Raw genomic sequence first — 26,548 nt, forward strand, 5'->3', positions numbered from 1 at the left:
TTACATTTTTCAAAAAACACAGCAAAATAAGAAGCTTTACATTTTCCATGCTGATACTAGAGATTGCCTTCCACTACAGTGACTTGATTTAGAGACCTAGACAATGGAGCATCCGTATGTGTCAAATTTAGGGTCTACTTTTTTCAGAAGAAAAGAGCCAGGGGAGCTAGAACAATGGTCATCTCAGAATGTGAAAGAGTGTCATAGAGCTACATTCAACTCTGTGGGGGAAAGTGGTCTTAATTGCAATGGAGGGAGCCTGTCTTTCAGCTGGGACTAAAAACCTCTGCCCTGTGTGCCCCACAGTTATTTCAGGGTTAACTGAGAAAATCCTTGGGGAAGAACGAGCGATATCCTGTTTCTGTGTTCTACTCTATGAGAACTTTGATTTCATTACTGTGTGGTTGAAACCAACTGAGAAGGAAAAAATAAAATTAAAAAGGAGGTTACAGAAATCTGAACTCTGATGGGAATTCTGAGGGTTATCCGTAAGATATGTTCAAGTGCCATCTTCTACTCCCACTAAGAATTAGGCTGTATCTTTGTTGGGAAATGAATTTTTGATTGACAAGGGAAATCTTAACTAGACTGAGGTCCTTGTAAGCATTGAATGAAACATTGCTCAAAAACATAGTTAACAAACTGAAAGTTTCAAAAATATGTGCGTTTTAGTAGTTCACAGTTGTTCGGTTGTTCTAAGTGCGGTAACTAGAGCTCAGATCATTTCTCTGTAGTAAACTGTTCGTGGTGAAGGAATTCGCTGGGCGCCCCTCCTGCCTGGCGGCCTCTCAGTCTCTGTGGTAGAGCCTCATCTTCTCAAAGGAGAGAGAAGACTTGGCTGTTCTGATTATTTGCTTATCTGCTTACTCATTAATTTATGTGATTGCTTGTATTTTGCCTCTTTGTTTTTGACTCAAGTGACTCTTAGAACGGGAGAATCACGTGGATCTCTGAGTAGACAAGTCCGTTTTTCCTAAGTCTGGGCCTCAGTTAATGAAGTGAACTCCAGCACTGCCGACCACCGATATTCTATCATTATGACGAGAGGCCTTTTTAGGAGGACTTGGGATCTGACCTTAAAGTACACAAAGGCCTGGCAGGGAGTGGGGGTGCAGTGGGTGGAATAGACTCTCAGCAGCAGATGCCTCCGAATAATCAAGTCGCTGTATGTCAGAGGCTGCTCTAACGTGCACTGTGTTCCTGGAGTGGAGTTCAGCTTGAGACTCGGACTTTGGCCAGCTCCGGGCCTGGTGGGTGGGGCTCCATGAAACACAGCCCAGCTGCATTTCTTTTAAGATTTTATTTACTTTTTAGAGTGAGGGGAAGAGAGGGAGAGAAACATTGATGTGCAAGAGAAACATGGATCAGCTGCCTCTTGCATATCCCCAACTGGGGACCTGGCTCACAGCCCAGGCATGTGCACTGACTGGGAATTGAACCGGTGACCCTTTGGTTCACAGGCCGGCCCTCAATGCACTGGGCCATACCAGCCAGGGCCAGACCAGCCATATTGCTTCAGAAAGCACAAGTAAGGTTTTAGCAAGATGCTGGTTGTGCCCTCTTACAATACAGATAAACTGGTCAGGTAGTGAAAAGTGCTAAGGAGGATTTTAGAAAATGTTTTTCTTGTATTTCCAACTGGACAAGATATCTCAAGGTAAGTAGCCGCCCAAGAAGGCAGCATCTTCTTGCCTGTCTGCCTTAGGTTGGACCCTGAAGTGGGGCTCTGCTTCCAGCAGAGATCCCATTAGGGTCTCATCTCCTAGCTGCTTAGAGGACAACTCAGATCCTGTTGGGTGAAAGGCCAGGCTAAGCAGAGGGCACGGAGGTCAGTGGACAGGGCTACAGAGTTGTCCCAGAGCGCTCTGTGTGCTTCCCTCAGGGTCTCCGGCCTCCACTCCCCCCTCCTCTCTCCTCCTTTCCTCCTTCTGTCTCATTTTGGATTTGGCCTTTGGGAATACTGAGTTTTACAAAATGTTTGAAATGTAACATATCCTTGCCCCAGAAAAAATGAGCCTGGTTGCTTCGCAAAAGATTTCTATTAAAACTACTTTTTTATCCTAAGAGGAATGACACGTCTGTTTTAAACCTGCTGATTTGTTCCTCTTGCTTCATTTTTTCCTGTCACGATTGTTGCAACTGCTGGTAGCAGCTACTTACTAGCAGCGGCACAGCACCCGAAGTAAGTGTAGGTGCTTTAAGAACAAAAAGACCACCTTGAGCAGGTCAGTTTAGGGACTGACAAAGCTATCAAGAAGCAAAGTCTTTTTTTTTTTGCTTTAAGATTTTATTTATTTACTTTTAGAGAGAGGGGAAGGGAGGGAGAAAGAGAGGGAGAGAAACATCGATGTGAGAGAGAAACGACGATTGGTTGCCTCCCATACATACCCTGACTGGGGACCCAACCTGCAACCTGGGTATGTGCCCTGACCTGTGACCTTTTGCTTTGTGTGATGATGCCCAACCAACTGAGCCACACTGGTCAGGGCAAAAAGCTAGGTCTCTTTATGGTAGTCTCTCTAAACACTGCCTATGGGTCCATTGCTTGTGAGTTTCTTTAGATTTTATGTTGTGCATCTTTTTATCAGGAGCCACCTCTTTGGTGTGGCAAGTATCATGAGCTGGCTGACTCCCTGGAAGTTGGAAAACAAAGCAAAACAAAAAAGCAACGTGGTGGAAAGGAAACCTGACTGGTGGCCTCTGTGTGCTGCCAGCAGGCTCTGTAGTCTGGCCGGCTGTGCCGTGTGTCTCAGCCGCACCTTCCCGCGTGCAGATGGGTTTTGTATGTGTCCTGCTTGTGAGGGTTGAGTGAGATGACATTTGTGAAGAATGCCTTTGTAAACTGTAATTACTTTGTGAATAAAGATTACTGTCTCTGATAAACAGTACCAGTTCTCAGCCACCAGTAACCTGATTCTCCCATCCTGTGTTTGGAAGAAGCACAAACCTACGAAGAGGGATTGCTGATTTTTCAGTGTGAGTTGTATTCACAAGGCTCACATACTTCCCCCTGTCTTTTGATTCATTCTCCCTCTTTCTCTCCCACCCTCTCCCCCCACCATGCTTTAATAAGATGATCTGTTATGTCACCCAGCAGCTGTGTTCTCAGCACAGAGTTAACTGTGACTGTGCTTGTGTTGGAAATATTTCACAAAGACGCAAAGCTCCAGGCCAGAGATGCCGTGTCTATTTTCTCTCGTCCCCCCTCCCCGCCCCAGTACCTTAAGAATCCGTGCGCTTGGTTAAGAGCCAGTTGAGCATAGGGCAGAGTCTCAGTTTGCCGACTCAAGTCCTTCTCAAGGCTGACAGTCACAAAATGGGTTTATGAAATATCCAAGAGCAGCCGCTGAAAAGGTTGAACTCAGCCCCCCTCACTCCCAGGTGTGCCCCTCTCCGGGGTCCCTGAGGTGGAGAGGAAGGGCTTGCTTTGCTTTCTGGAGGGCATTGTCTCTAGATTTTTGCAGCTTCACATTAAGACTCTTGAGATGTACTTAAGAACACCGGTGTGTGACTTGTCAGGTGAGGGCTTTGGGCTTGGAAGGATTTTAACAGGTTTTAATCTAATTTAAACCTAATCTTACACTACTGAGAAAGAAGGTAGGTATCTTTGGTTTTACTTTGAAATGTATGGTACCTCTTTAGGAGCCATACCTGGTTAATCAGACTCATGGTTTTTATTGGTTCTTTGCTTTAGTAGCTTAATAAATGGCCCAATAAGTCAAAGGGTGAATACAAATCCTGATGTGTGAAGGTGGTAGATAATAGACAAGTGGACACCAAAAGGTGATGAAATCTTCCTCCCCATTTGTTAACCCAGCTCCCCGCAGGTTTCCCCCCTAGGAGATACGGCAGACCTGTGCTCCGTGAGGTCTGAAGATGGGGCTTTGCGGGGCCCGGGAGGGGTGTAGTGTGTGTCAGACCTGCCCCTGCTGTGCTGTGCTGGGCTGGGCTGTGCTGGGCTGCCTGTGTGCCGTAGCCACTGGGGAAGGAAAGCACAGGTGACACGGCCGTTCTCATGCAAGCTGTTCCTGTGTCTGTTTACTCGTTCTAAAGCAACAGTGATTTTAAAACCACTTCATGTCTTTAGCAGTGGTCTCTCTGGCAGCCTTGTGTCTAGCCATGTGCAGGTTGAAAAGAAAGGGCTGCCTTAGTTGTAGGGGACTCCGAGGAGTAAGAAATCATTGCCTTGGTCAAAGTCGGTATGCTGATGAGCACTTCTGGCAGAGGGGTTTCCCTGCCTTCCACAGAAGGTCCCCAGCGCCTGGAGTGCACGTTCCATACCCGAGAAGGGTAAAGTGCTCCTTGCCTTAGAAACTTCTGAATCTACTGATGCCGCCAAGTGGTGAGATCATAATTTGCAGTGGGCTGTAACACAGTGGTGCCGTGTTTCCACAGCAGCGCTCACTCTTCAAGTGGCAGTCCACACGCTCTGTGGGCTGCTGGGTGGACGACGAGCCTGTGACAGCAGCACTCCCTCCAAGAGCCGCTGTGCACTGCGCATGTCCGTCTTCCGGGGATGGTTGGATCCACTCGGTCTTTCGTTCACAAGCACTTATTAAGTCCCTTTTCTGTACCAGGTACTACACTTGGTACTGATAATAAAAGGCCAGGAAGATGTAGCCTGGATGCTAAGCTTTGGCCCAGCAATGGACACCTGACACCAAGTGCTGTCCTAAAGATGCAGGTGCTGACAGGCAGTGACCATCCCCTGTGAAAGTGTAGTCTTTCAGTAGGATGCAAGGAGTGGTGAAGCAGTACCACTGACAAGCAGGTGAGATGGAGCGAGTGGCTGGCTGACCCTGCCTGGTCTCGTCTGCAGGTGCCAGGCCTTGTCTAGCACAGAGGGGTCGAAGTGCATGCACTGAGCCTTCACTGTGTCCCCTGGTAAGCTCTTCCATGTGTTAATTTACTTCCTTGTCATTACCACCTTAAGAAGTAGGCACTGTCATCCCCACTTTCCAGGTAAGGAAACGGAAGTGCAAAGAGATTAAGGACTTTGCTGAAGGTCATAGAGAGGAGGCAGGATTTAAATTTATGGAACGTGACCCAGAGACCCAGAGTTCATTTTTTTTTAATCCTTACATTAGGATATGTTCACTGGCTTTTAGAGACAGACAGAAGGAAAGAGAGAAACGTCAATCAGTTGCCTCCTGTATGCGTCCCAGCTGGGGTTGAACCTGCAGCCTAGCATGTGCCCTGACTGGGAATGGACCTGCAGCCTTTCAGGTGTGTGGGACAGCGCTCCAACCCACTGACCCACCCTGCCAGGGCCAGAGCCCATGATTTTAAGTCACATGATATACAGTCTCTGAGTGGAAAGATACTGTTTTGAGGGTAAAGCTTGGCAGAGTGCCATCCCCTCTGACCCTGCCAGCCTGCAGAGCCATTCTCTTTCTTGGTTGGCTCCCTGCCAATACCGAGCCAATACCTTCTCTACAGCCCCAGATGAGGACCTGGCTCTGCCTTTCACCAGCTGGGTGATATTGCCTCTCTGACATGTTTCCTCATCTGTAAAGTGGAGATAATGTTACTTCCTGGGATCATTTAGGGGATTAAATAAAACAATACTCGAGTACTTGACAGTTTCTGGCTCTGAGTAAGCACCTAATAAATGTTAGCAAATATTTATTATCATCACCCTCCAGCTTGAGACTAAGCCAGGAAACAATTTCTCAGAGACCAGATTCTAGGACCCAGGAAGGCAGGCAGTTTTCCTTCGGTTTTGACAAGACAGTAATTTTATCCTATGTATTTTTCTTGACTCTTTTGCTGTGAAAAGCAGAGAGGTAAAGCATTATTTGACAGATGTTTGGATTAAAGCAAGAAACTGAGGTCCAGCTGCAAAGGGAAGCCTTGTAGAACTCAGAGCCCTGTCTGAGGAACACAGAGGACCCTAGCAGGTGGCCACTGAGCAGCGCAGGGGCTAGTTCCAGCCGCACCCTCAGTTAGTGTGCGCACACGTGTGGGGGCGGACCCTGTCAGTAGACAAAGGTGGTTTTTCCTCAGCTTTAGCACGTGTCTGCGGGTTAGTGTTTATTGAACAGAACTTACTTTTTCTTGGTGCGAAGTAGATTTTGTGACTTGTCCAGAGTGCACAGGCAAAGGGGCTCTGTAGCTTCCGGCTTGCTGAGCCCCTCTCCCCCGTTCCTGTGCCAGACCTCCCCAGACCGCCCATTTCCTGGTGGACGATTCTCAGATCTCCTGGCGGCTCACTCTGTAGGCTCCAAGCCAGGGTGATGCTGTGGCCGCTGCCACCGCCACTGCCACCAGCCATTCAGTTTCCTGATGTAAGGATGTGACCTGCCGTGAAGCTTTCACCTTCCTCCTCTCTTCATGTCTTCCTTGTTGTACCTCTTTCTCCTGGTGCTTTTGCCACGCAGCCAGTGTTCCAAAGAAAGTTCCCAGGCACCAAAGTTACAGTCCCTCACCCCTCTCCCAGGAGTCTGAGTTAGCCCTGCAAGAGAAGACCACAGCGAGGGCCCCCGGGCCTCTGCTGCAGAAGGAAGGGTTTGCTTCTGGGGGTGTGCTGGCTCCTGAACTGGGCGGGGGGACTCTCAGGGGGTTCATCTGTGAGTGCACCGCCTGAGCTCTGGAGGAGTGTGGACTGGGCCTCACCTGCCCAAGGACAGCGCCCCAACCTACAGGAGTCAAGGCTGAAGACTGATGCCACCTTCTCCCTCTCCCTTTCCCTAAGCTTACACTTGGCTCGGCCGCACTGCCCCAAGTCCATGGCTTAAAACAGCCACTTACTTCTGTTGATGAATAAGCTCACCCTTTGTAAAATGTTTCAGCTTGGGGACTGGAAAGGCTGTCTCTGCCTTCCTGTCTCTCCGTTTCTCTGAGGGTTGGTGTTCATGACTTCTGTCTTTGTCTTCACAGGGAACTCTGATGATCCGTGACAAAGAGGTCACCCTCGAGTATGTACCAAGTCCGGATTTTTGGTACTGCAGACGGGTAAGTGCCAAGAGTTCCCTTCCTCAGAAGTAAGGGTCTGCCATCACAGCTTCTCTGTGTCTCCAGGAATGCTGCCTGGTAGAGGGCATTGCCAGGGGCAAAGCTCTTCTTCCTTGGTTCATTTCAGATGAACTGGAGGTCAGGCCAAGGTCACCTGTAGTTCCTATTTGCCAGCTGCTACCTCTGGCCATAGAGAGCTCTGGGCCTGCAGTTGGAAACCCTTTTTCGGGATAGCAGTCACTTGACTTTTAACCTCTCCCCAGCTGCCCTTCCTGGTAGTGACACAGGGGAGTTAGCGTTTGCAAAGGTGGGTTTGGAGAGGCTGGTGCTATGTGAGGTGTACATTTTAGGGACACTCAGGAGTTTCTAAGGTCCCACGGCATTTTACCTGTGTTCAGCTCCATATTCCTGTGGAATAGTGTATTAAAAGATGTTAGGCTGTACTCTTTTTTTTTTTTTTTTAGGTTTTATTTAAGAGAGAGTGGAAGGGAGGGAGAAAGAGAGAGAAAATCAATGTGTGGTTACCTCTCGAGCGCCCCCTACTGGGGGCCTGACCTGCAACCCAGGCATGTGCCCCAGACTGAGAATCCAATCTGTGATCCTTTGGTTCCTACACTGAGCCACACCAGCCCGGGCTAGGCTGTATTCTTATTAGAAGTCCAGTTTGATTGCAGTTGAGCATGAAAATATAACTTGTCATTTTTCATTGCTGCTACTTAGTTTCAAAAATAATTATGAAAAATTTAATAAAGTTTCCGAACCATGTTTAGAACTTACTATGTCAGTAAAAAGTTTAGCTTGACATTTATTAATCTCAATAAGGTACAGTTTGGATCTTGGTTGTCATTAACCAAAGCATCCATGTTTCATGGATATAGTACCTTAAGGTGTCAATTTAGGAAAACATTTAACTTTTTTTTTAAGGTTTTATTCATTTATATTTAGAGAGAGGGGGAGGGAGGGGGAAAGACAGGTTGATATCTGATGTCAGAATTATACTGCTGTTGCCAAGGCTGTTGCTTGAAAGAACAGAATGGCTTGGTTACATTTTCCCCTTAAAATGACAGGCCACTTGCTTAGCTGTCTCAGGCTACTGTTTAATTTTTGTGTTTTTGGGGTGTAAGTGTTGAAGTGCCAAAACTGCGTATAAGACCTTGGGCCTGACGTGGAGCGCGCTGACTTTTTAAACACACTCACAATGGTAGCAGTCACAACAGCCAACAAGGGAAAGCAGCCCAGATGTGCATCGGCTGGCGGGTGGGTGGGTGGGTAAACAGAAGGTGGTGTAGCCATGCAGTGGGGTGCTGTTTGGCAATAGAAAGAAAGGAAGTGCTGATACACACTACGACGTGGGGGAACCCAGGAAAAACTGTGCCAGACGCAGAAGGTTGTGTGTCACAGTTTCATGGGAGTGCGGTGAGAACGGGAGCTGACTCTGCTTGGCCTGTCTTTGGATGATAAAACTGTTCTCAAGTTAGCTTGTGGTGATGGCTGCACTGTACACATACTAGAAATCATTGAATTGGACACTCAAACGGAAGAATTTTATGGTATTTAAACTGTACCTATTGAAGTTTGGATCCTGGCTCTGCCACTTATAGCTCTGCTGTAATAACAAACATCCCCCAAATCCTAGTGACTTAAAATGACAAACATGTCCTTCACTCACAGTGCATGGCACACATGTTGGGAGCTGTGAGTCGTTGCTAACAGTTCTGCTTCATGGCCTTTGTTCTGGGACCTGGGGGAAGGAGCTGTCCTGGTATGGGATTGGTGTTCTGTCTAAGAGGAAGAGCAGGAGGCTCTTTCCCAAAAGCAGTGGCTCTTGAAGCTTTTGCCAGACCCTTGTAGGTCACGTTCACTCACACTCCATTGGCCAAACAAAGCAAGACACATAGCCAAGGCGGAGAGTGGAAAAGGGAAGTGGGCTCACCCTGTGGGGGGGCGGCACAGTGCCTTGACAGTGGGCAGGGCTGTGTGTATGAGCCGGTTATAGAGAAGGGAACAATGGGATAATCGACTGTTATGATCTCACATAACTTACTTAACCTCTACAGGCCTCATTTTCGTCACCTACAGAATGGAGAGGTGACAGCTGGCTGTATCAATAAGTGATGACATGTAGGCCTGGAACATGGCATGTGCTGTTTAATCATGAGCTGCTGCTGTTAATGTTCTCACCTCTCCTCCGTCTGGCGGACCCTTACTCACCCTGCAAAGCCCCACTTAAACAGCATCCTCTTCGTGGGTCCTGCTCTTTGGTTTCCTGCCAGTCAACTCTCTGCCCTCATGGCACTTGGAAGCTCAGTGGCAAAACTTCAGGGGCTTTGAGGTTGGGCATCGTGTTTGCCCAGAGGCTCAGAGAAGAAGAATTACATTCACATTGCAATGTGTTTCTTCCCTTGTTCCAGGCTAGTGAACATGTCTTTTCCTTTAACATCCTCAGAATAGCTGTCAAAGGCATGACCGATACATCTGAACAGCCCAGTTTTCTTCATTAAGCTTATTTCCTATAGAAATCCTTGTCCAGGCAGGGGCATTTGGGGCTGCCCCAAGGTCTAGACTCCCTGTCAGAAGGCAGCTCTCAAACAGCAGCTTACCAGTTCTGTTTGCTAGCTCTGTCTTAGGCTTTAGGGTGGTCTGGGATATGGCTCATTTCTTTCATTTTTGGCAGGTGTTACTGTGTAGGGTACACATAAGGTTTCTAAAAATATTTTCAGTCCAACTGAATTCTTCTTCCTCCTCTTGCAGTGCAAGGCCAGTACGGGTGGACACCGGTCTTCATGCTCATTCTGCAAGTGCCCGAGGGAAGGTAAGTGGTGGTAGAGGTGGCGGGTTTTATTTTGTGCACTGAGGAAAACAAATTTCCTGCTTTCCTTGGCCTTCAATAAATATAAGTTGACCTGTAAACATCTTAAAAATGCATTGTGATATCTAACCTCATGTGGCTTGTTAGTGAAGTGTCACAGAGTCCCACCAGGGGCAAGGGGTGGGTTGCGGTCCCCTCAGGCTGAGGTGGCTGAATGGGCAGCCGAACAGAGGTCAGTAGTATTGTGATTTAGGACACATTCGTGATGCGAGGTTGGGGAGAATCCACGTGGCGTTAGTCCATGTGACACCCCCCCATACACACACACACACACACACACACACACACACACACACACTTTGAAGTTATTGGGACTCATTTGCTATCGTTATTATTTTCTCATTTACACTTTAAGAAAACATCACAGGATTGTCAATAGAAAAACATTTGTTGAAGTAAGAGTAAAAATGTAAACAAGAGAAAATAATCAAAATGGAGGATATATGTTATTTTTATAGAGGAATAAACCCATCAGCTTCTCAGTCACTTGACATTAAAGTAAATTTCTCAAAAAAAGTAAAAAAGGAAAAGGAAAAAGAAGTAAAAGTAAAATACCTTTAGGGGGACAACCTTAAAGAGGCGGCCAAAGGCACCCCTAACAACCATCCTGTAGCCGTAACTGTCACCGTGTGTTTCTGACACTGTCTGTTGAGGAGCGCTGTGCAAGGCCATAAAAGACAGTTGCGCGCAGGGTCCGGGCGGCCTTCTGAACAGCCTAGCTGTCCCGCAGTCAGACGCAGTGCGCCCACGAAGAGCGGCTTGGCTGGGCTCTGGCCTGTAGTGTAGTTCTTCTGTCTGCGGAAGGCTGTGAGGCAGGTAGTGTGAGAGTCTTCGGGGAGGGCATGCCCTAGAGACCACACCAACATGTGGAAGGCGAGTAAACTACTGAGTTTTTAGCTTGTTGTATGACTGCAGATTAGGCAGAATTATGTTTTCTCTCTCAGGAAAGACTTCTTCCTCAGTCTCTTCTCACAAACGAATAGAAGAGTTATAAACACCGTTGGGCACCACGCCACTATGATGGCCGAGACAGCTTTAACCCGTATACACCAAGCAGGAGCTCACCAGTTGCCGGTCACTGTGATTAATCTCTATGTTGCTCCCATAGAATGTCTCCTTTTAAGCCACGTGGCTTCCTGTGAACCCTCCAAGAATGAACTAATTGCGAAAGTATGCCCCTAATTAACTTGATAGATTATTCTCCTGTAGAAAGAGATTTGCGGTGAATCATTTATGTTTTGAAGGACGTTTGCCCGTTGCAAGTGTTTGTGTATAAATGAGCTGTATGCAGGTAGGGCTGCTCTCAGCTCCGCCAGAGGGGCGGGGCCAGTGGCCTTACAAAGTTCGAGGCAGCTGTCTTCGTGTTGTAGCCATGGAAGAAGCGGGACTCCCAGACACGTTTGGGATGTGTCTTTGTCCCAGACTTCTGGCAAGGGTCATATTTTTGCTGATTTTGTCTCCAATCTGTTCTTATCTGTGGTTATAATAGTCAGGTCCAGGTTCTCATGAAGGATTTCTTATATTTTAAAATTTTGGGGGTTTATTTATATTGTATATTTTCCATTATCATTTATCCCCCCATCCCTTCTTCCACCTCCATCCCCTCCCTTCCCCCTCAGTCACCACACTGTTTGTTGTCCATGTCCATGAAGGGTTTCTTCTATTTAAATGTCTGGGAAGTGATAGACTACTCATAATATTAAATTTTTTAAATACTGGGATAGTTTCTTTTGTGAACCTTGTGCAGTCTCATTAGTTTTGCTTATAGTCTGTCGGGACCTTTTTTGTAGGTATTTCTGAGACTATTAAAAGCATTCCAGTGTCAGTATTTGGTGTCAGATAAGGAAGAATCACAGCAGTAGTGGTTTTTTTGGATAAAACCTGCTACTGGGCCCTGGCTGATGTAGCTCAGTGGGTTGAGCGCAGGCTTGCAAGCCAAAGGATCTCTGGTTCGGTTCCCAGTCAAGGCACATGTCTGTGTTGCGGGCCAGGTTCCCTGTGAGGGGGTGCGCGAGAGGCAACCACACATTGACATCTCTCTCCCTCTCTTTCTCCTTCCCTTCCTCTGTCCCTAAAAATAAAATAAATAAAGTTTTTTTTAATTTAAGAAATAAAACCTGCTGGTGATTTTTTTTTCTGTTCCTCTAGTGGTAGAGTCCAAGCAAGATTTAGTAAGTTACCCCCAGCCTCAGAAAACACCCATACCAGCACCGTCAGAAAAAGCACCTAACCAGCCCTCCAAGTCCACTGAGAAGGAACCTGAACCCAAGAAGCGGGAAGAGGGACAGGAACCACGCTTGGGACATCAAAAGAGAGAAGCAGAAAGGTATCTGCCTCCTCGAAGGGAAGGGCTCAGCTTCCGAAGAGACCGAGAGAAGGAGCCGTGGTCTGGGGAGACACGCCAGGATGGGGAGAGCAAAAGTAAGTGGCTTGCTGGGGCATGGGAGCGTAGGCGACTTGTGTTGTGGCTTGGGACTGCCGAGTCCCACACCCTCGCACAGCTTTTCTCTGCAGGCCTCTCTGCACTAGTCGAAGGAATCCTCCTCCCCCTCTTCCTCTTCCTCCTCCTCCAAATAGCAAGTTGCTGTTCAAAGGCAACAAGGCTTAATTTTAGATTTCTAAGTATTGGTGAACAAAAGTATGAAGCAGGTGTTTGACTAACATTTCATTACGGAAGCAGCCTCTCTAGACCAAGTAGCAACTGCAGTTATCTACAGTAAAAATAAATAATTAAATTAATTTTTGAAAAAGGACAGTCAGGCTCCGAGGACTTCAGAAACTAGCCTTTCTCTTCCCTTGCTTCTCTTCCACTTGTGGGTGGCTTGTTCAGCGATCATGCTCAAGCGCATCTACCGGTCCACGCCGCCTGAGGTGATCGTGGAAGTGCTGGAGCCCTACGTGCACCTGACCACTGCCAACGTCCGGATCATCAAGAACAGAACCGGCCCCATGGGCCACACCTACGGCTTCATTGACCTCGACTCCCACGCGGTGAGTTTCCCCCACCTGGCAGTGGCCTGGGGGCAGCTGGCCACGGGAACCTCAAGCAGGTCTGACGGATACTTCCTTATCTGTGGAATTCTCATGTGCCACCTGGTATCATGACCTCTCTTGTTCTCTGGGTTTAGTGTTCGTTCAGGTGAAGTGACTGCCCTTAAACTTAGAATTCTGAGTGGTTTTCCAGATCCACTCCTGTCTGTGGCCTTTAAAATTTCCAGTTAAAAATAGAGCTTAGTCACTCATGAAGAATCTGAGTGCTGAACCTATCAACAGTTTAGTGAATTTTCTGATTCTCAAACTTGTTTTGCCAACTACAGATGGTTTTACGTTTGATGGTAATAGGACACTTCCTCTTTTTCCTCGGAGTGTTGCTTTTATAGATTCTTGTGGCTTGAATTTTTAGCTGTGGGGTCCTTTTCTATGGAGGTAATGTGAAGATAGTAATAGAAGTCATTGGTACTTAGATTTCGTGCTCAGAAACCACAAGGGACTTTGTAAACTGGATATGATGCAAGGACAGTTGCAGCCTGAGAGAAAGGGACTTGAATTTCTGAAATTCATTTCAGAAACTGACCAGAAACAAAAAGCTGATTATGCTGTCTTCTCTTCAGGAACAGAAAAGGGGTGCTTATCACCACAAAATCTTTTCCAATTAAAAGGGAAACTGATGACTTCTCTGCCCGCTCTGCCCAACCCTTCCTTAGGAACCCTCTCGGGCCAGTGTGCTCTCCCTATTACAGTTGTGGCCCGCACGTAATGTTTAGTAATCCTTTCTTTTGAGAGGTAAAATACTTGTTTGGTCTCTCTCAGAGGACATAGCCTTTTCTCTCTTTGGGTTCACACGTGTCTTTGGTTCCCCAGGAAGCTCTTCGTGTAGTGAAGATCTTGCAGAACCTGGACCCACCATTTAGCATCGATGGGAAGATGGTAGCTGTAAACCTGGCCACTGGGAAACGAAGGTAAGGCAGGGGGCGGTGTCCTTCTGCTGCCTCCACTCAGGATTTTGGGAGGAAACTTCTATTCCTGTCTGGAGTGACGGACAATAAGACATGATGCCTTCCTTTTGTGGATTGCTGAATGTTTTCCTTTCCTGAAGCTTGCCTTGTTCTGACTCCAGATTTATTTATTTTTCCCTTACATAGTAGTACTAGGTACTTTAGTTCTTTCCTCCTTGACTGCCTGGTGTCTTTGAGTCCCAAAATGATGGTACACTCTGGGATGGGCAGAAAAGTCTTGGTGCAACCTTGCCTTTTGGAATTCTAAGAAAATGCAGTCCTGACTGCCTACTCCCCTGACCTTGTCCACACCCCATAGCCCTGGGAAGTCTAGTTCCTCTGCACTCCTTTGCCCATCTTGGCCCAGGAGTGGTAACTGGGACACGACTGCATCAGAGAGGCCAGGTTGGGGATGATCTGGCTCCTGCTCCCTCAACCCGATAGTTTTGCTCCATCGGATGGTTCCATAGAAGTCCCGCTGCTCCTCCACTCAGGAGTCTGCACCAGCAGAACTGCTTGCTGAGAGGGTGGTTCCTTTCCCTGCAAAATGGGGGAAAGAGAGTGACTTGGCCAATCTAAAGGGTTGGGCACTTCTCAAGTGACTCTTGGTAGCAGGCACGTGACATGTTGTTCTGTCTGTTGCAGAAATGATTCTGGGGACCACTCTGACCACATGCACTACTACCAGGTAGGCTTTGGCGGTTGGGGAGTGAGCGCTCTGTTAGAGTCCTCAAGTGACTGAAAGAGTGGTTATGAATTCTCTCCAGTGGGTGTCTGTTAGAGGTAGTAGCTGTCAGAAGGTCCATTATTTTAACTTGCCTTTCTGCGATAGGGTAAAAAATATTTCCGAGATAGGAGGGGAGGTGGCAGAAATTCAGACTGGTCTTCAGATTCAAATCGACAAGGACAACAGTGTGAGTGACCTTTGTTTTATTTCTATTGTGGGGTGTTTTTGTTTGTTTGTTTGTTTGTTTGTTTTGGCTTGACTACTCATTCATTGAAATTTTTGTGATTGCAAAGTTGGCAAGAGGGGTGCTCTTTCAGAGAGAGCACCACCTACAGGTTTTGCTCCTGTTTAGGTTGGCCAGCTTCATTCCTGGGCTGTTCTTGGTGAGTCCCAGTAACGGCTTCCTGGGCAGGGACTAACACTGCCCCTGGTTTTATTCCCTCCAGCATCATCTGACTGCTACATATACGACTCTGCTACGGGCTACTATTATGACCCCTTGGCGGGAACGTATTATGACCCCAACACCCAGGTGAGTTTTTGTCTTTGTTTACTTGGTCAGTGAATCTTTTGAGAAAAGTACCTATAATTTCTTACTTTGAAGATTTTGTCCCCTGGATTCTCTGGTTGCTCATTACATGCAAAGTTGGAAGAGTTTAAATCTACGGAAACTGAGTATGTCTCCGATCCAGGAAGCTGCTTTGACTGCCTGTACCTCATGTCTAATGTGGTGTTTTAAAAAGCCCAGATCTTCTATTGAGTTGTATTTATTCAGGTGGATTTTAAAGATGATGACCTTTATATTAACTGTTGCCTCTGGAAAACCAATGCCTTGCGGCATTACAGGTAAGAACAGTGCTACTTTTAGAAAAAGGGACAGTGAGTTGCCTAGATGTGTCCCGGCCTCTCGAGTGGATTTTTTAGATTGTTTGATGTGGTCTCTTCTTAGACCTGGGAGTGCGAGAGCTGCTCTTTCCCCCGGAAAGGAACTGTACTCCCTAAACCTGGACTCCTGGGCAAGTGAGATACTCTGTAGACTTAACTGTTTCCAATCATATTGCAGCAAGAAGTCTACGTGCCCCAGGAGCCTGGGTCACCTGAGGAAGAGGAGAGCAAGGAAAAGAAATCAGTCAGTCAAAAGTCAAGTAGCAAGAAGGAAACATCTAGAAGAGATGGCAAGGAGAAGAAAGACCGAGGAGCGACAAGGGTGAGAGGGCTTGGGGTCTGCTCCCTTTTCAGCATGTGTTTGCAGATGAAAATAAAGGGGTCATGGCAGAGGACCTCTGGGTTTGAGGTGTAAAATTGCGGAAAAGCAGGCAGTCCCCTTGCCTCTCACAGCAGGGCTCACTTTCACAAGTGCAGAAACCGAGGGTGGCAGAACACAGTGGCTCCGCCCCAGCCCCTCCACAGTCTCACGCACTGCCATCCCTTCTCAGCGATGGACTCTGTACACGCAGGTCTATAGGCCGGATGGTAGCGGGGGTGCCGTTTCATATTCTTCATTCACTTTATATTTGATTATAAGTATTTTTCCTTGTTTCTGTGATATTTCTAAATTATTATTTTAATGCCTGTCTGGTAAAAATTCACAGTAAAACTGTACCCTTGTTTTCTTCATCATTTCGGCATTACTTATCTCTTCTTTTGATCTTATACAGCACTTAGCATTTTATTTCTCCTTTTAAAGCATTTCCTTAGGATTGAATTTCAAGATTAAAGCTGATGGTCATTTTTATATCTCCTGGCATAAAGTCAAATTATTTCCCAAACAATTGTTTTTCACTTCTCCTGACACATTAGTGAAAATGGATGAGTGTTGTGGTTCAATCTGTAACTTGTCACTTTTCTTTGAACACTGCTAGTTTGCCTAGAGGGAGAGTGTGTGTGTCTGAGAGTGTGGACTTTAGCTTAGTACTTGGTGTCTGCGTTTGCTACTTATTTTTTCTAACCATATTCTCAATCATTTCAAGAATGAGGCTATTGATGCTTATCTCGGAGGGTTGTAGTAAAGGCTGAAGATAGTATGTATAAATGTATCATCTTGCTGGTGTATGGTTATCATTCAATATATACTAATTTTGAGATCATAGCAACAACTCTTAACCTAACTTTTATGAGTATCGTATGAGAATTACCTTGGATTTTATCAGTTTCAGGAGAATGCAGATGAAGGGACAGCCCCCCTAGAAGATGTCTTTAAGAAGCCCCTGCCACCCACTGTGAAGAAGGAAGAGAGTCCTCCACCAGTAAGGCTGAGCTGATGCCTGGGGCTAGGGCTGGGGCGGGTTCCCAGTCGGAGAGGAAGTTCAAAGGCCCTGCCTCACTTAGATGTTGGTCCTTAGCTCTCTCCGTCTAACAAACACACATGAGCAGGACGGGAAATTGTCTTCTAACGGATAAAACTGGGGGGTCAGAGCCAGTTTTCTGTCCTCTTTCCCTCCACCCTGCTCCATTCCCACCAGATCAGGGAATGCCTTGTTCTTCTTAAGTTATATATAGTGTTTGTCTTGTTAATTCTCTTTTAAATGACCGAGGAAACCCATTTTTTTCTGGCCCTGATGTTTCCTGTCTTTTGGAGCTCCATAAGAACCTCTTAGATGTGGAGTGGATGCTTGGCTGGTGTAAATAACGCTGCAGTGAACGTAGGGGTGCATATGGTCTTTCAAATTAGTGTTTCGGGTTTCTTCAGATAAATTCCCACAAATGGAATCACTGGGTCATAAGGCAGTTCCATTTTTAATTTTTTGAGGTAACTCCATACTGTTTTCCACAGTGGCTGCACCAATCTGCGTTCCCACCAGCAGGGCACTAGGGCTCCCCTTTCTCCACATGCTGGCCAGCGCTTGCTGTTTGTGGATTCATTGTTGATAGACAGTCTGACAGGTGTGTGGGGATCGCTCACTGTGGCGTTACTTCGCATCTCTCTGATGATGAGTGAGTGGGGCACTTTTCATGTGTCTGTGGGCCGTCTCTGTGTCCTCTTTGGAGAAGTGTCTGTTCAGGTCCTTGGCCTATTTTTAAATTAGATTGTTTATTTTTGTGGGTGTTGTTTTTTAATAAGTTCTTACAAATGTTGGATATTAGCCCCTTATCAGATGTATCCGCAAATGCGTTCTGCCATTCAGTTGTGTATCTTTCCTTTTTGTGGATGGTTTCCTTGGCTGTGCAAATACTTTCTGATTTGATGTAGTCCCATTTATCTATTTTTTCTTTTGTTTCCCTTGCCCAAGGAGATATGGCAGAAAAAATATTGCTATAAGAAATGTCTTAGATTTTACTGCCTCTGTTTTCTTCTAGGATTTTTATGGTTTTGAATCTAACATATAAGTATTCAATCCTTTTTGAATTTATTCTTGTTGGTACCCATTTTTTAGGTACCTAAAGTAATAGTCTCAATCTAATCACATAATTCGGATTAAATATAGATATATAACCGTAGTAATCTGCTTGCTTTCTTTTCTTTTCATCGATCATAGGACAATGACCATGCATCATTACTTAACAGTTTCCTGTAAGCTGTTGATCAATACTCTTTGCCCCCTCAGCATTATTAATTCAGTTCATTGTAACACATCAGTGCTGACCCACCTTTGCCCTCCCTTGCTCAGGAGCCACATCTGTCTACCTGAGTGCTATTCTTCAGTCGCAGTCATCCCTAGGGGTCACTACAGCCTTCATAAAATTTCTGTTTCCTTTTCTCCATGGTTACAGTGACTTGGAGATGGTTGCTCTCTCTTCCTCTTTGTAACTTTTAACTTTGTGACTCTTTTTCTATGTTCTACTTCAGCTCCCCTTCCTCTTTTCTTCACCATTCTATCTCCACAGTCACTCCTAAGGGGACTTCTCTGGCTCGCATCTCAGTGAGCAAGGAGGAACGTCGAGCTCCAACCATGTTGCCCCCATTTGGGAAATGAGCGTTGTGGTCCATGGGCCTGTATTGAACCCAGTTCACTATTCAAACTAAAAAGAAATGAGATGCCCATAACAGAATGTCTAGAAAACAGGCCCCAGAATAGAGCTGAGTTTGGTATTAATCCTGAGCCTTATCCTTGCAGCCCAAGGTGGTAAACCCACTGATCGGCCTCCTGGGTGAGTATGGAGGGGATAGTGACTATGAGGAGGACGAGGAGGAGGAGCAGCCCCCTCCTCCCCAGCCCCGCTCAGCACAGCCCCAGCAGCGGGAGGAGCTGACAACCAAGAAGGAGAATGAAGAAGACAAACTCACTGACTGGAATAAACTGGCCTGTCTGCTCTGCAGAAGGCAGTTTCCCAATAAAGAAGTTCTGATCAAACACCAGCAGCTCTCAGACCTGCACAAGGTATTAGGGGAAGGGGCCCTGACCTTTCAAACTTTCAGACCACGATGAGCATTTCAGGGAACAGAAAGTTTATGCTGTCCTCCTTCAGTCTGTATCATCCCCAGTTCCAATAACTGAATCAGTCCATACTTCAAGAGTAAGTTGTTCCTCCACCTTTTGTTCCTGAGTTGCTTTGTATGGAAGCTGCGCCCACCTTCCAAAAACCTCAGACCCAAGGCAGGCAGCAGCTGGGGCTGGGGCACCCAACCTGGAGCCTGTGCTGGAGACAAAGGGAGAGGGGGCAGGGAGGAGAAGGGCTTGTGGAGTAGGGACTCATTTGCTGGGTTTCTCATCTTAGCTCTATCATTAGCACAACCCAGATAAGCCCCTTCTCTTCTTCAGCACCTGCAGGCGTCCCCTGGTTCCGTCCAGCTCTGGCAGGGTGCTATTTTCCCCCAGTGGGTCACATTCTGCAGTCTCTTCACATAGGGAGTCGCTACTGTGAGCCATGGCACATATCGGTCCCCCACTGCAGTCCTCCCATTTATACGTACTGACCAGGGAGCCAGATTCTGGACAAGTAAAGCCCCATGGGTGGACTCGTGTTGCAGAGTGATTTATTTCAGACTCCTTCTGTAGCAGGTGCTGCAAGGGCAGGTGAGGGGATTGGATTTAGACCTTCTCTCAATAGAAAACCCTGTCTTGTGTGCCTAAAAGCTGAGGAGCTCTGACTTTGTAATAAGCACACCTCTCCTCCCAGCTGCCTCTGGAGGCTCTGCAAAGCTTCCAGGATTCTGGGATACTTCCTCTAACAGTCCCTGCAACAGACAACCTCTGAGTCCCTTCAGTCTTTTCAAATTCTGAGTCATCAGACTAACATTTAAATTTCAGCTTTCTGATGAAAATGCTAACAGATGGCTAACAGGATAAAAAGTAGTTGTCAGGGCAGAGCAGCTAGCCGTCTGGTAACCCCAAAAATGGAACTGCTCCCCGGGCAATGGGAAGTAGATGTAGTAGTTTTCCTTTCCTTGCATAGTGTGGAGAACCCCCTCTCCACACAGTTTCCTATCCTGTATGCTTGAGGGCCTTGTGTAGGGCGGCCCACACTTCAGTGTGGGGCTCTTAAGGAGTAGCAGACTCTCAAAGCAGTCTGTTTTTTGAAGCCCTTGGTGTTTCTTTTACTGTTTCTCTGGGGGCTTGGAAGTGTCCAGTGTCAAAGGATGGTGGTGGTAGTGGTGGCAGCTGTGGTGATAGGCAAAGCATGTGGGCATTTGGTTTTCTTCCCTGTTATGCTCGAATTCCCCTCTCCCATAATTTTTATCTTAGGTAAAGAGATATAAACCAGAACTGTGTCTTTTACACGTAGAAGTGAAGTTTTAATGAAGTTCCCTCTTGTGCCACACCACTTACCTACCCTGTGTGACAAGGCAGCATCGCTGCCTGGAATTCCATTGCCGAGCCTAAGCAAGACCACTTAGCGATTGTTGCTCACAGGGTATAGTGATCACTCAGCAGAGTTGGTCAGTGAAAGGAGCTGCTGTCCCGAAGCAGCTGCAGGAAAGGCCTGGAGGCATTTATAGGAGGCTTGTTCTAGCCCTATACTCAGAACTCCTTCTCTTCTCAGCAAAACCTGGAAATCCATCGGAAGATAAAGCAGTCAGAGCAGGAACTCGCCTACCTGGAGAGGAGAGAGCGGCAGGTGAGCTTTGGTGACCTCTTACCGCCCTGCCTCTGCTTTCTGGGGTGGGATTTCCAGGCGGTAGTGAAGACAGAGAATGAAGAGGCCCTAAAAGATGCTGTGTGCATTTCTCAAAACTCATCACACTACATTAAAATGGGTGCATTTTATAATTTATAAATAATACCTAAATAAAGTTGATGTTGTTTGTTTTTTTTTTTTAATTTTTATTGTTATTCAATTACAGTTGTAAGTTGATGTTTTTTTAAAAGGTGCTGCTAAGGGTCTCTGAGTAGACACTCCTCTTTCCTGCCGAGCTTTTAAAATCAGTGAAGGGGTGCTGGATAGGGCTGCTGAAGCACCGTCTTCCAGCTACAAGCACAGGTAGCAGCCTGTGAGAGCCAGGTGCACCTGCCACCTAGACCACCCCGTGAGCCAGGCTCACCTGCCCAGCCTCCAGCTGCACTGGTCCGGGACAGGTCTGCTGTGAGGTCTGGAGTCCGCCCGTGCAGGCCCATTGGAGAGCTCTTCCTCCTCAGAAGAGGAGGAGACAGCTGATCCCAGCACACTGGCTGCTGCTTCTCAAACCGACCTGTCTGAGAAGCCTGCTTTCACGGGAAGAGTGTGAAGGAGTGAGAGCTTCCAGGAGCTCCCGGCTGAACTCCCTTCAGATTAGAAGAAATGTCAGGAATAAAGTGAAGCTTCCCCCCTTTTCTATCCCCTCAGATGGAAATCTCAGATCTGTTCTTCTGCTTATCAACAGGGAAAGTTTAAAGAAAGAGGGAATGATCGCAGAGAAAAGCTTCAATCTTTTGACTCTCCAGAAAGAAAACGGATGAAATACTCCAGGGAAACTGACAGGTAAGCCAGGAACTCTTGGCTCAGCCTAAGCCTCGGGGCCTGATGCCCAAACTGTCTCCTTCTCCGACTGCGCTGCTGTTTTTTGTCGCTCAGAGGTCAGGTGATTGGGAGCAGGTTCTGTCGGAGCTCCTCGAGCCTCAGGGTTACCCCACCCTCTTAACCACCTGTCGCCACACAGGGAATGCGTGTGTGTGCACGGAAGAGTGGCTGGTGGCCCAGCTGCTCGAGGCCTATGCTGCAGTGGCCCTGCTTGGGAACCTTCTCTGTCCTCACAGCTGTGGGCCCAATAAGCATGTCGCACTCAGGAACCTCCACTGTTACACAGAGGGGCTGAGTATGCGGTTGGCTGCTGGAGAGATACATGATCTCTAGCTGCCTGTGCTGGTTTCCAGTTTGATAGTCTCCCGGTCGTGAGCCCAGAGTTATACAGAATTTGTTGATAATTCACTGTGTGCAGATACTGTGTTAAGTGCAAGGAATGTTCAGGTGGACAGAACGTATATTATTCTCGACTGTCTGAACTCGGAATAAAGAACGCTTAGGTGGCGCTGTGTCTCCTAGGACAGACAAATACAGTAGAGAAGGGGAGAGCATTTTAGTAGGAGGGAACTGCAAACACTGTGGATGAGAGAGAGGGGTTAGGATACATTTGGGGAGTTCTAGGTAGCTTGGTGGCACTAAACACTACAGACATGTGGTTGAGTGACAGGAGATGAGGCTGGCCCAGCGGCCGGCCAAAGACCACTTCATGAAGTTCATAGCCCTTGAACGCCATGCTGAAGCTTCGTCTTAGTGCAGGGCGGGGTAATGAAGTCACCGTAGACGACGTACTGATCTAGTACCTCTGTGTTGGTATCCAGAAGCCAGGGTAGACTGTATAATGCCTGCGGGGAAGGTGATGGCGGAGAATGGCCCTGAGGACACCCGGTAGGGCTGAGCGATGGCTTCACCTTTCCTGCTCACAGCCCACAAATAAGAGGTTATTTTTGGATTGTGATTCAGTAACTCTCTGTGTGTGTAACTGAAAAAGTAATCTTCATGAAAAATACTTTCTTATTGTGTGCAGTAAATAAACTGATGTTTTTATTCTAGTCTATTCTATTTGCATATTTAAGAAGTATTAAGGGGGGACCACTCAATCAATGTAACATCCCATTGGATCACCCTCTGCAATTTAAACTACATCGGAGGAGGACAGAGGTGCAAGGGTCAGCCAGGAGGAGGAGGGCACCTTCGCTCCAAGTCTGCTGTTCTTGGGTGGAACGCCCTCCTCTATTCCCTGTACCTTTCACACCATGCTGCTGGCTCTCCTCCTCCTCCATCCTCCTTCATGCTCATCCCTTTTCTGGGTGATTCCAGACATCCACCAGGTCTCTGCCCTCGTACCTGCACTGTCCAACGGACCCAAAGCCTCAGACTCCCCTCATAGACTAACCAGTCCTGTGGCTCCATTCCAAATCATTTCTGTTTTCTGAGCTCAAAATCACTATTTCCATTTACTTCCTGGGCGTGTCCTCTTGGACCCTCTCAGGCCCCTCGCACTAAACAGTTGCTCAGTATCTTACTGCATTCCACGCTAGACTCGGTCCGGCTCTGCTAGCCCGGCTGTGTCCGTGTCGGCATCAGAGCCTCACTGCAACGCGGTCTGCCTGCTCTGCCTCCGTCTTCCCCCGTCTCCCGTAGTGTTGGCGGCCAGCTCCCTAGTTCCACCTGGGCCCCCTTTCTTGCTCACCTCCAAACCAGACTCCTTAATCTCAACCTCTGCTCCTCAGTCTTCAGTCCATTGTCTCCCCTGCCACCAAAATGCACTTTGTGCGCAGAAATCTCTCCTAAAATTCATCTTTTTGAGGAAGGAGACCTTGCCTAGAGGGAGGCCCAGGTTTCAGGGTATTTCTTTGCCTGAACGGTGAAGTCCATTTTGTCATGATGTAGTGTCATGTTCAAGTGTTTTCAGTCTGGCCCAAGGAGCCTTTGTCAGACCCTGCCTCTCCCCTCCTGGAGAGGTTGTGTGCTCTCACTGCTTCCCACTGTGCCCTCCTGTCCTCCCCCCATTATTCCTAGCTCACAGACTCCTCGGTGGTCAGGCCTAGTCCACATGCGCCCTCGTGTTGCAATTTCTGTCATTTTCAGTGATGCCCTTTGCGGGGGTGTCCACCCTTTTGGCGTCTGTGGGCCACACTGGAAGAAGAAGAGTTGTCCTGGGCCACTCATTAAATACATTGTGACACGTAATCACAAAAGAATCTCATAATGTTTTAAGTAAATTTACGACTTTGTGTTGGGCCACATTCACAGCCATCCTGCGGCAGGTTGGACACCCCTTTATGCTTTGTGTCCCCTGTGCTGTATTTCAGTAGCGGGCAGCTACCGTTGCCATACCGGTGGTCTTGATCATCTCGGTGTCCCCAGGACGCAGCCTGTTGCATGGATAGCAGGCACTCAGAGATACCATTCAATACACATAAGAGGAGGCAAAGCTGAATCAAGAGGACAAGTTTTTAGTAGGCTCACGAGCAGGTCACTTTGAAAGTGACGCTATCTAAGTCTGTCTGCTTCTTTTGCAGCGATCGCAAACCTGTGGGTAAAGAAGGCCTGGACGACAGCAGCAAAGGTGGCTGTGCCCAGCAGGCTGCTGCTTGGAGGAAGGGGGCAGGCCTCGGATCTGGTCACCCCGGGCTGGCTTCCGCCGAAGAGGTGAAATGGTTTCCGTCTTGTTGGGCTGCCATAAACTGGGAATATACTTAACTTTCTCTCACTCTGTGGCCCAGAGCTGTGTCTCTGCCTTTTAGCTGGGCTTTTTCCACTGCTGGCGATGGATGTGGGAGCTGAGGAGTCCCTCAGTCTTGGATACTGGGTTATAGCTAGGCATGCTTGCCCTTTGCAGTTCGGCTGGCAGTGGGAAAGGGGAGAGAAGTTGGAATGGAGCTCATCTTATTCTTACACGGAGTAAGGGGTGAGGCATTGTGGGAAATAGGCAGTTTGAGACTGAAGAATCCTTTGGTGAAAAGATCCAGGGAACTAGCAATCACAGGTACCAAGGCATCTCTGGGAGAGATTGTCATCAGAAGTGTTTGATGGCTAAAATTTGAGAAGTGTGAAATTAATCCTGGTTCCCAGGAAGGGCTTTGCCCCTTAGATTTCAGGAAACATGGCCCATGTTGTACTCACTTAGCCCCCCTCTGAAATTGCCACCTGTAGCGTGGCTTCTCCTGGCTCTGGCGCAGGGGTCTGTGTCCTGAACTCACGGCGGCACCGCCTCCTTATGTCTCGGGGTTTGTTTATGAAACATCTAAAAAATTTCCCTCCGTCCTGCTCCTTACCAACTCAGAAATGCTTGGAGTCAAAGACAAGCCAGAGGCTGATTCCGTAGGGCCCACCTCATTGTTTGCCTCTCTTGGACAGGCCGAAGGCCGGATGCGGGGGCCCGGTGCAGGGGCTCCAGGGAGAACCAGCAAGAGACAGTCCAACGAGACTTACCGAGACGCCGTTCGCAGAGTCATGTTTGCTCGATATAAGGAACTTGATTAAAGAGTGGGGACACGTCCCACAGGGCACAGCCTCCTTCTTGTTTTGTTTGTCCGTCTCTCCTTTTGTTTTGTTACTGTTCTTGCTGCTAGAACTTTTTTAAATAAACTTTTTTTCAATGTGACTTTTTGGTATCCTTGCATTTTTCTCCCATAGGTGGGTAGGGGTGGGGCTAATGGTAGACGGGGGAGAGGGCCTTGATGTGGGCCCATTTGAGATGCTGCTGGATGGAGAGAGCGGCCTGAGCCCTGCAGCACGGCCTGCTGTCGGTATGAGTGACCTTGAGCTCTAGCCTGTGTGAACACTGTCAGACTAAAAATCATTTTCCTGATCTAACAAAAATAGCATCTCACCATTGTTTCTATTTCTTTGCTAACTGCAAAGGCTAAACTACTTCCAGGTATTGGTTTACTACTCTAACAACCTTCGAAAGTCCTCTTCTGACTTCTGCATCATTGCGGGGCTGGGCAACTCTGTTTCTCGTGCCTGCTGGGCGCTCAGTGCTTCGCACACTGTGGTCACTGCAGCAAGTCCGCAAGTAGGAATTATACTCCTCTCTGGCCAGTGCCCCCAGCCTTTTCTTCCTCCGCCAGGCTAGAGCTCTCCCAAGAGGTGTCTCCCCTTTCAGATCTTTCTTAATTTTCCCACCATATCACTCATGATTTCTTTTACATTTTTTGCAGTCAGGAGACTATATCCTATGAACCTAATTTAAACTTTTTTTAAAAGATTTTATTTATTTATTTTTAGAAAAGGAAGAGAGGGAGAGAAACATCAATGTATGGTTGCCTCTTGCACGCCCCCGCACTGGGTGCCTGGCCTGCAACCCAGGCATGTGCCCTGACTGGGAATCGAACTGACAACTCTTTGGTTCTTAGGCCGGCGTTCAATCCACTGAGCCACACTATCCAGAGCCTAATTTAAACTTTTAAAGACAATTCTTCAAGGTAACATACTATAGTTCTAAGAATTGTGCTGTTAATATGTAATAGGTAAGAATGTTTCTTAGGAAGAGAACTACACATTTAGAAGAACATCTTGATGATGTGAGGTGGGAGTTGGTGAACTTTCCTGTATAGAGAGCCAGTATTTAGGCTCAGCTCTGCTGTATTAAGAAAGCAGCCATAGACAAGAATGGGTTAAATGATATCATGGCTGTGTTCCAATAAAACTTTATTTACAAAAACAGGTTGCAGGCCAAAATTGGCCCATAGTTTGTGGTTTGCCGACCTCCGGTCTATGGGCAGATCCAGCATTAGACAGGAACTAGCAGGGCTCTGTAGAGAGAAGGTGGGGATGGGACTGGCATTCTGGAAGGGATGGCAGTGAGAGGTGGAAGAGGTAAGGAGAGGTGGGCATTCACCAAGGAGAAAACATTTCCAGCAACAGGAATGATAAACATGAATTTAAATGGTGTGCGTGCTGTGTCCAGATAGAATCCCTTTCTCTTACTCTTAATAAGTCTTTTTACTCCCCCCAAACGGAAAAATATAACATCAGGAGCACGCTGGCTTAGGGATTGAGCGCCTCAGGTTCCAGGCCTTGCTACCACTAATGCCGGCATCACAGAAGATGGCCCATTTGCATCTCGCAGCCCCAGACAGAGGCACTCCGGAGCCCTACAGGTCTGGTGATGGTTGC

The 26,548-nt window shown here is 47.4% G+C and overlaps 1 protein-coding gene across 5 annotated transcripts in view; it reads left to right on the forward strand.

Moving 5' to 3' along the window:
- The window catches only part of RBM6 (RNA binding motif protein 6), an 85,601-nt gene extending 60,570 nt beyond the window's left edge, over positions 1–25,031 (forward strand). For 3 of the 5 annotated variants that reach the window (XM_024566202.3, XM_071222158.1, XM_071222157.1), the window contains 15 exons: positions 6,880–6,954; positions 9,706–9,766; positions 11,972–12,244; positions 12,654–12,814; positions 13,685–13,782; positions 14,464–14,506; positions 14,651–14,732; positions 14,992–15,077; positions 15,609–15,752; positions 16,696–16,791; positions 18,601–18,864; positions 20,468–20,542; positions 21,285–21,382; positions 23,947–24,076; positions 24,785–25,031. In XM_024566202.3, coding sequence (XP_024421970.2) covers positions 6,880–6,954; positions 9,706–9,766; positions 11,972–12,244; positions 12,654–12,814; positions 13,685–13,782; positions 14,464–14,506; positions 14,651–14,732; positions 14,992–15,077; positions 15,609–15,752; positions 16,696–16,791; positions 18,601–18,864; positions 20,468–20,542; positions 21,285–21,382; positions 23,947–24,076; positions 24,785–24,910 — 1,812 coding nt within the window. In that variant the 3' untranslated portion in view covers positions 24,911–25,031. Of the gene's footprint in view, positions 1–2,886; positions 2,977–4,906; positions 5,227–6,879; positions 6,955–9,705; positions 9,767–11,971; positions 12,245–12,653; positions 12,815–13,684; positions 13,783–14,463; positions 14,507–14,650; positions 14,733–14,991; positions 15,078–15,608; positions 15,753–16,695; positions 16,792–18,600; positions 18,865–20,467; positions 20,543–21,284; positions 21,383–23,946; positions 24,077–24,784 lie in introns of those variants that run through there. The other 2 variants (XM_024566205.3, XM_045199651.3) reach the window with 2 other exon arrangements.
- Positions 25,032–26,548: the final 1,517 nt, after the last annotated feature.

Source organism: Desmodus rotundus, chromosome 8 (assembly GCF_022682495.2).
Source record: "Desmodus rotundus isolate HL8 chromosome 8, HLdesRot8A.1, whole genome shotgun sequence".
NCBI classification, from domain to species: domain Eukaryota; kingdom Metazoa; phylum Chordata; class Mammalia; order Chiroptera; family Phyllostomidae; genus Desmodus; species Desmodus rotundus.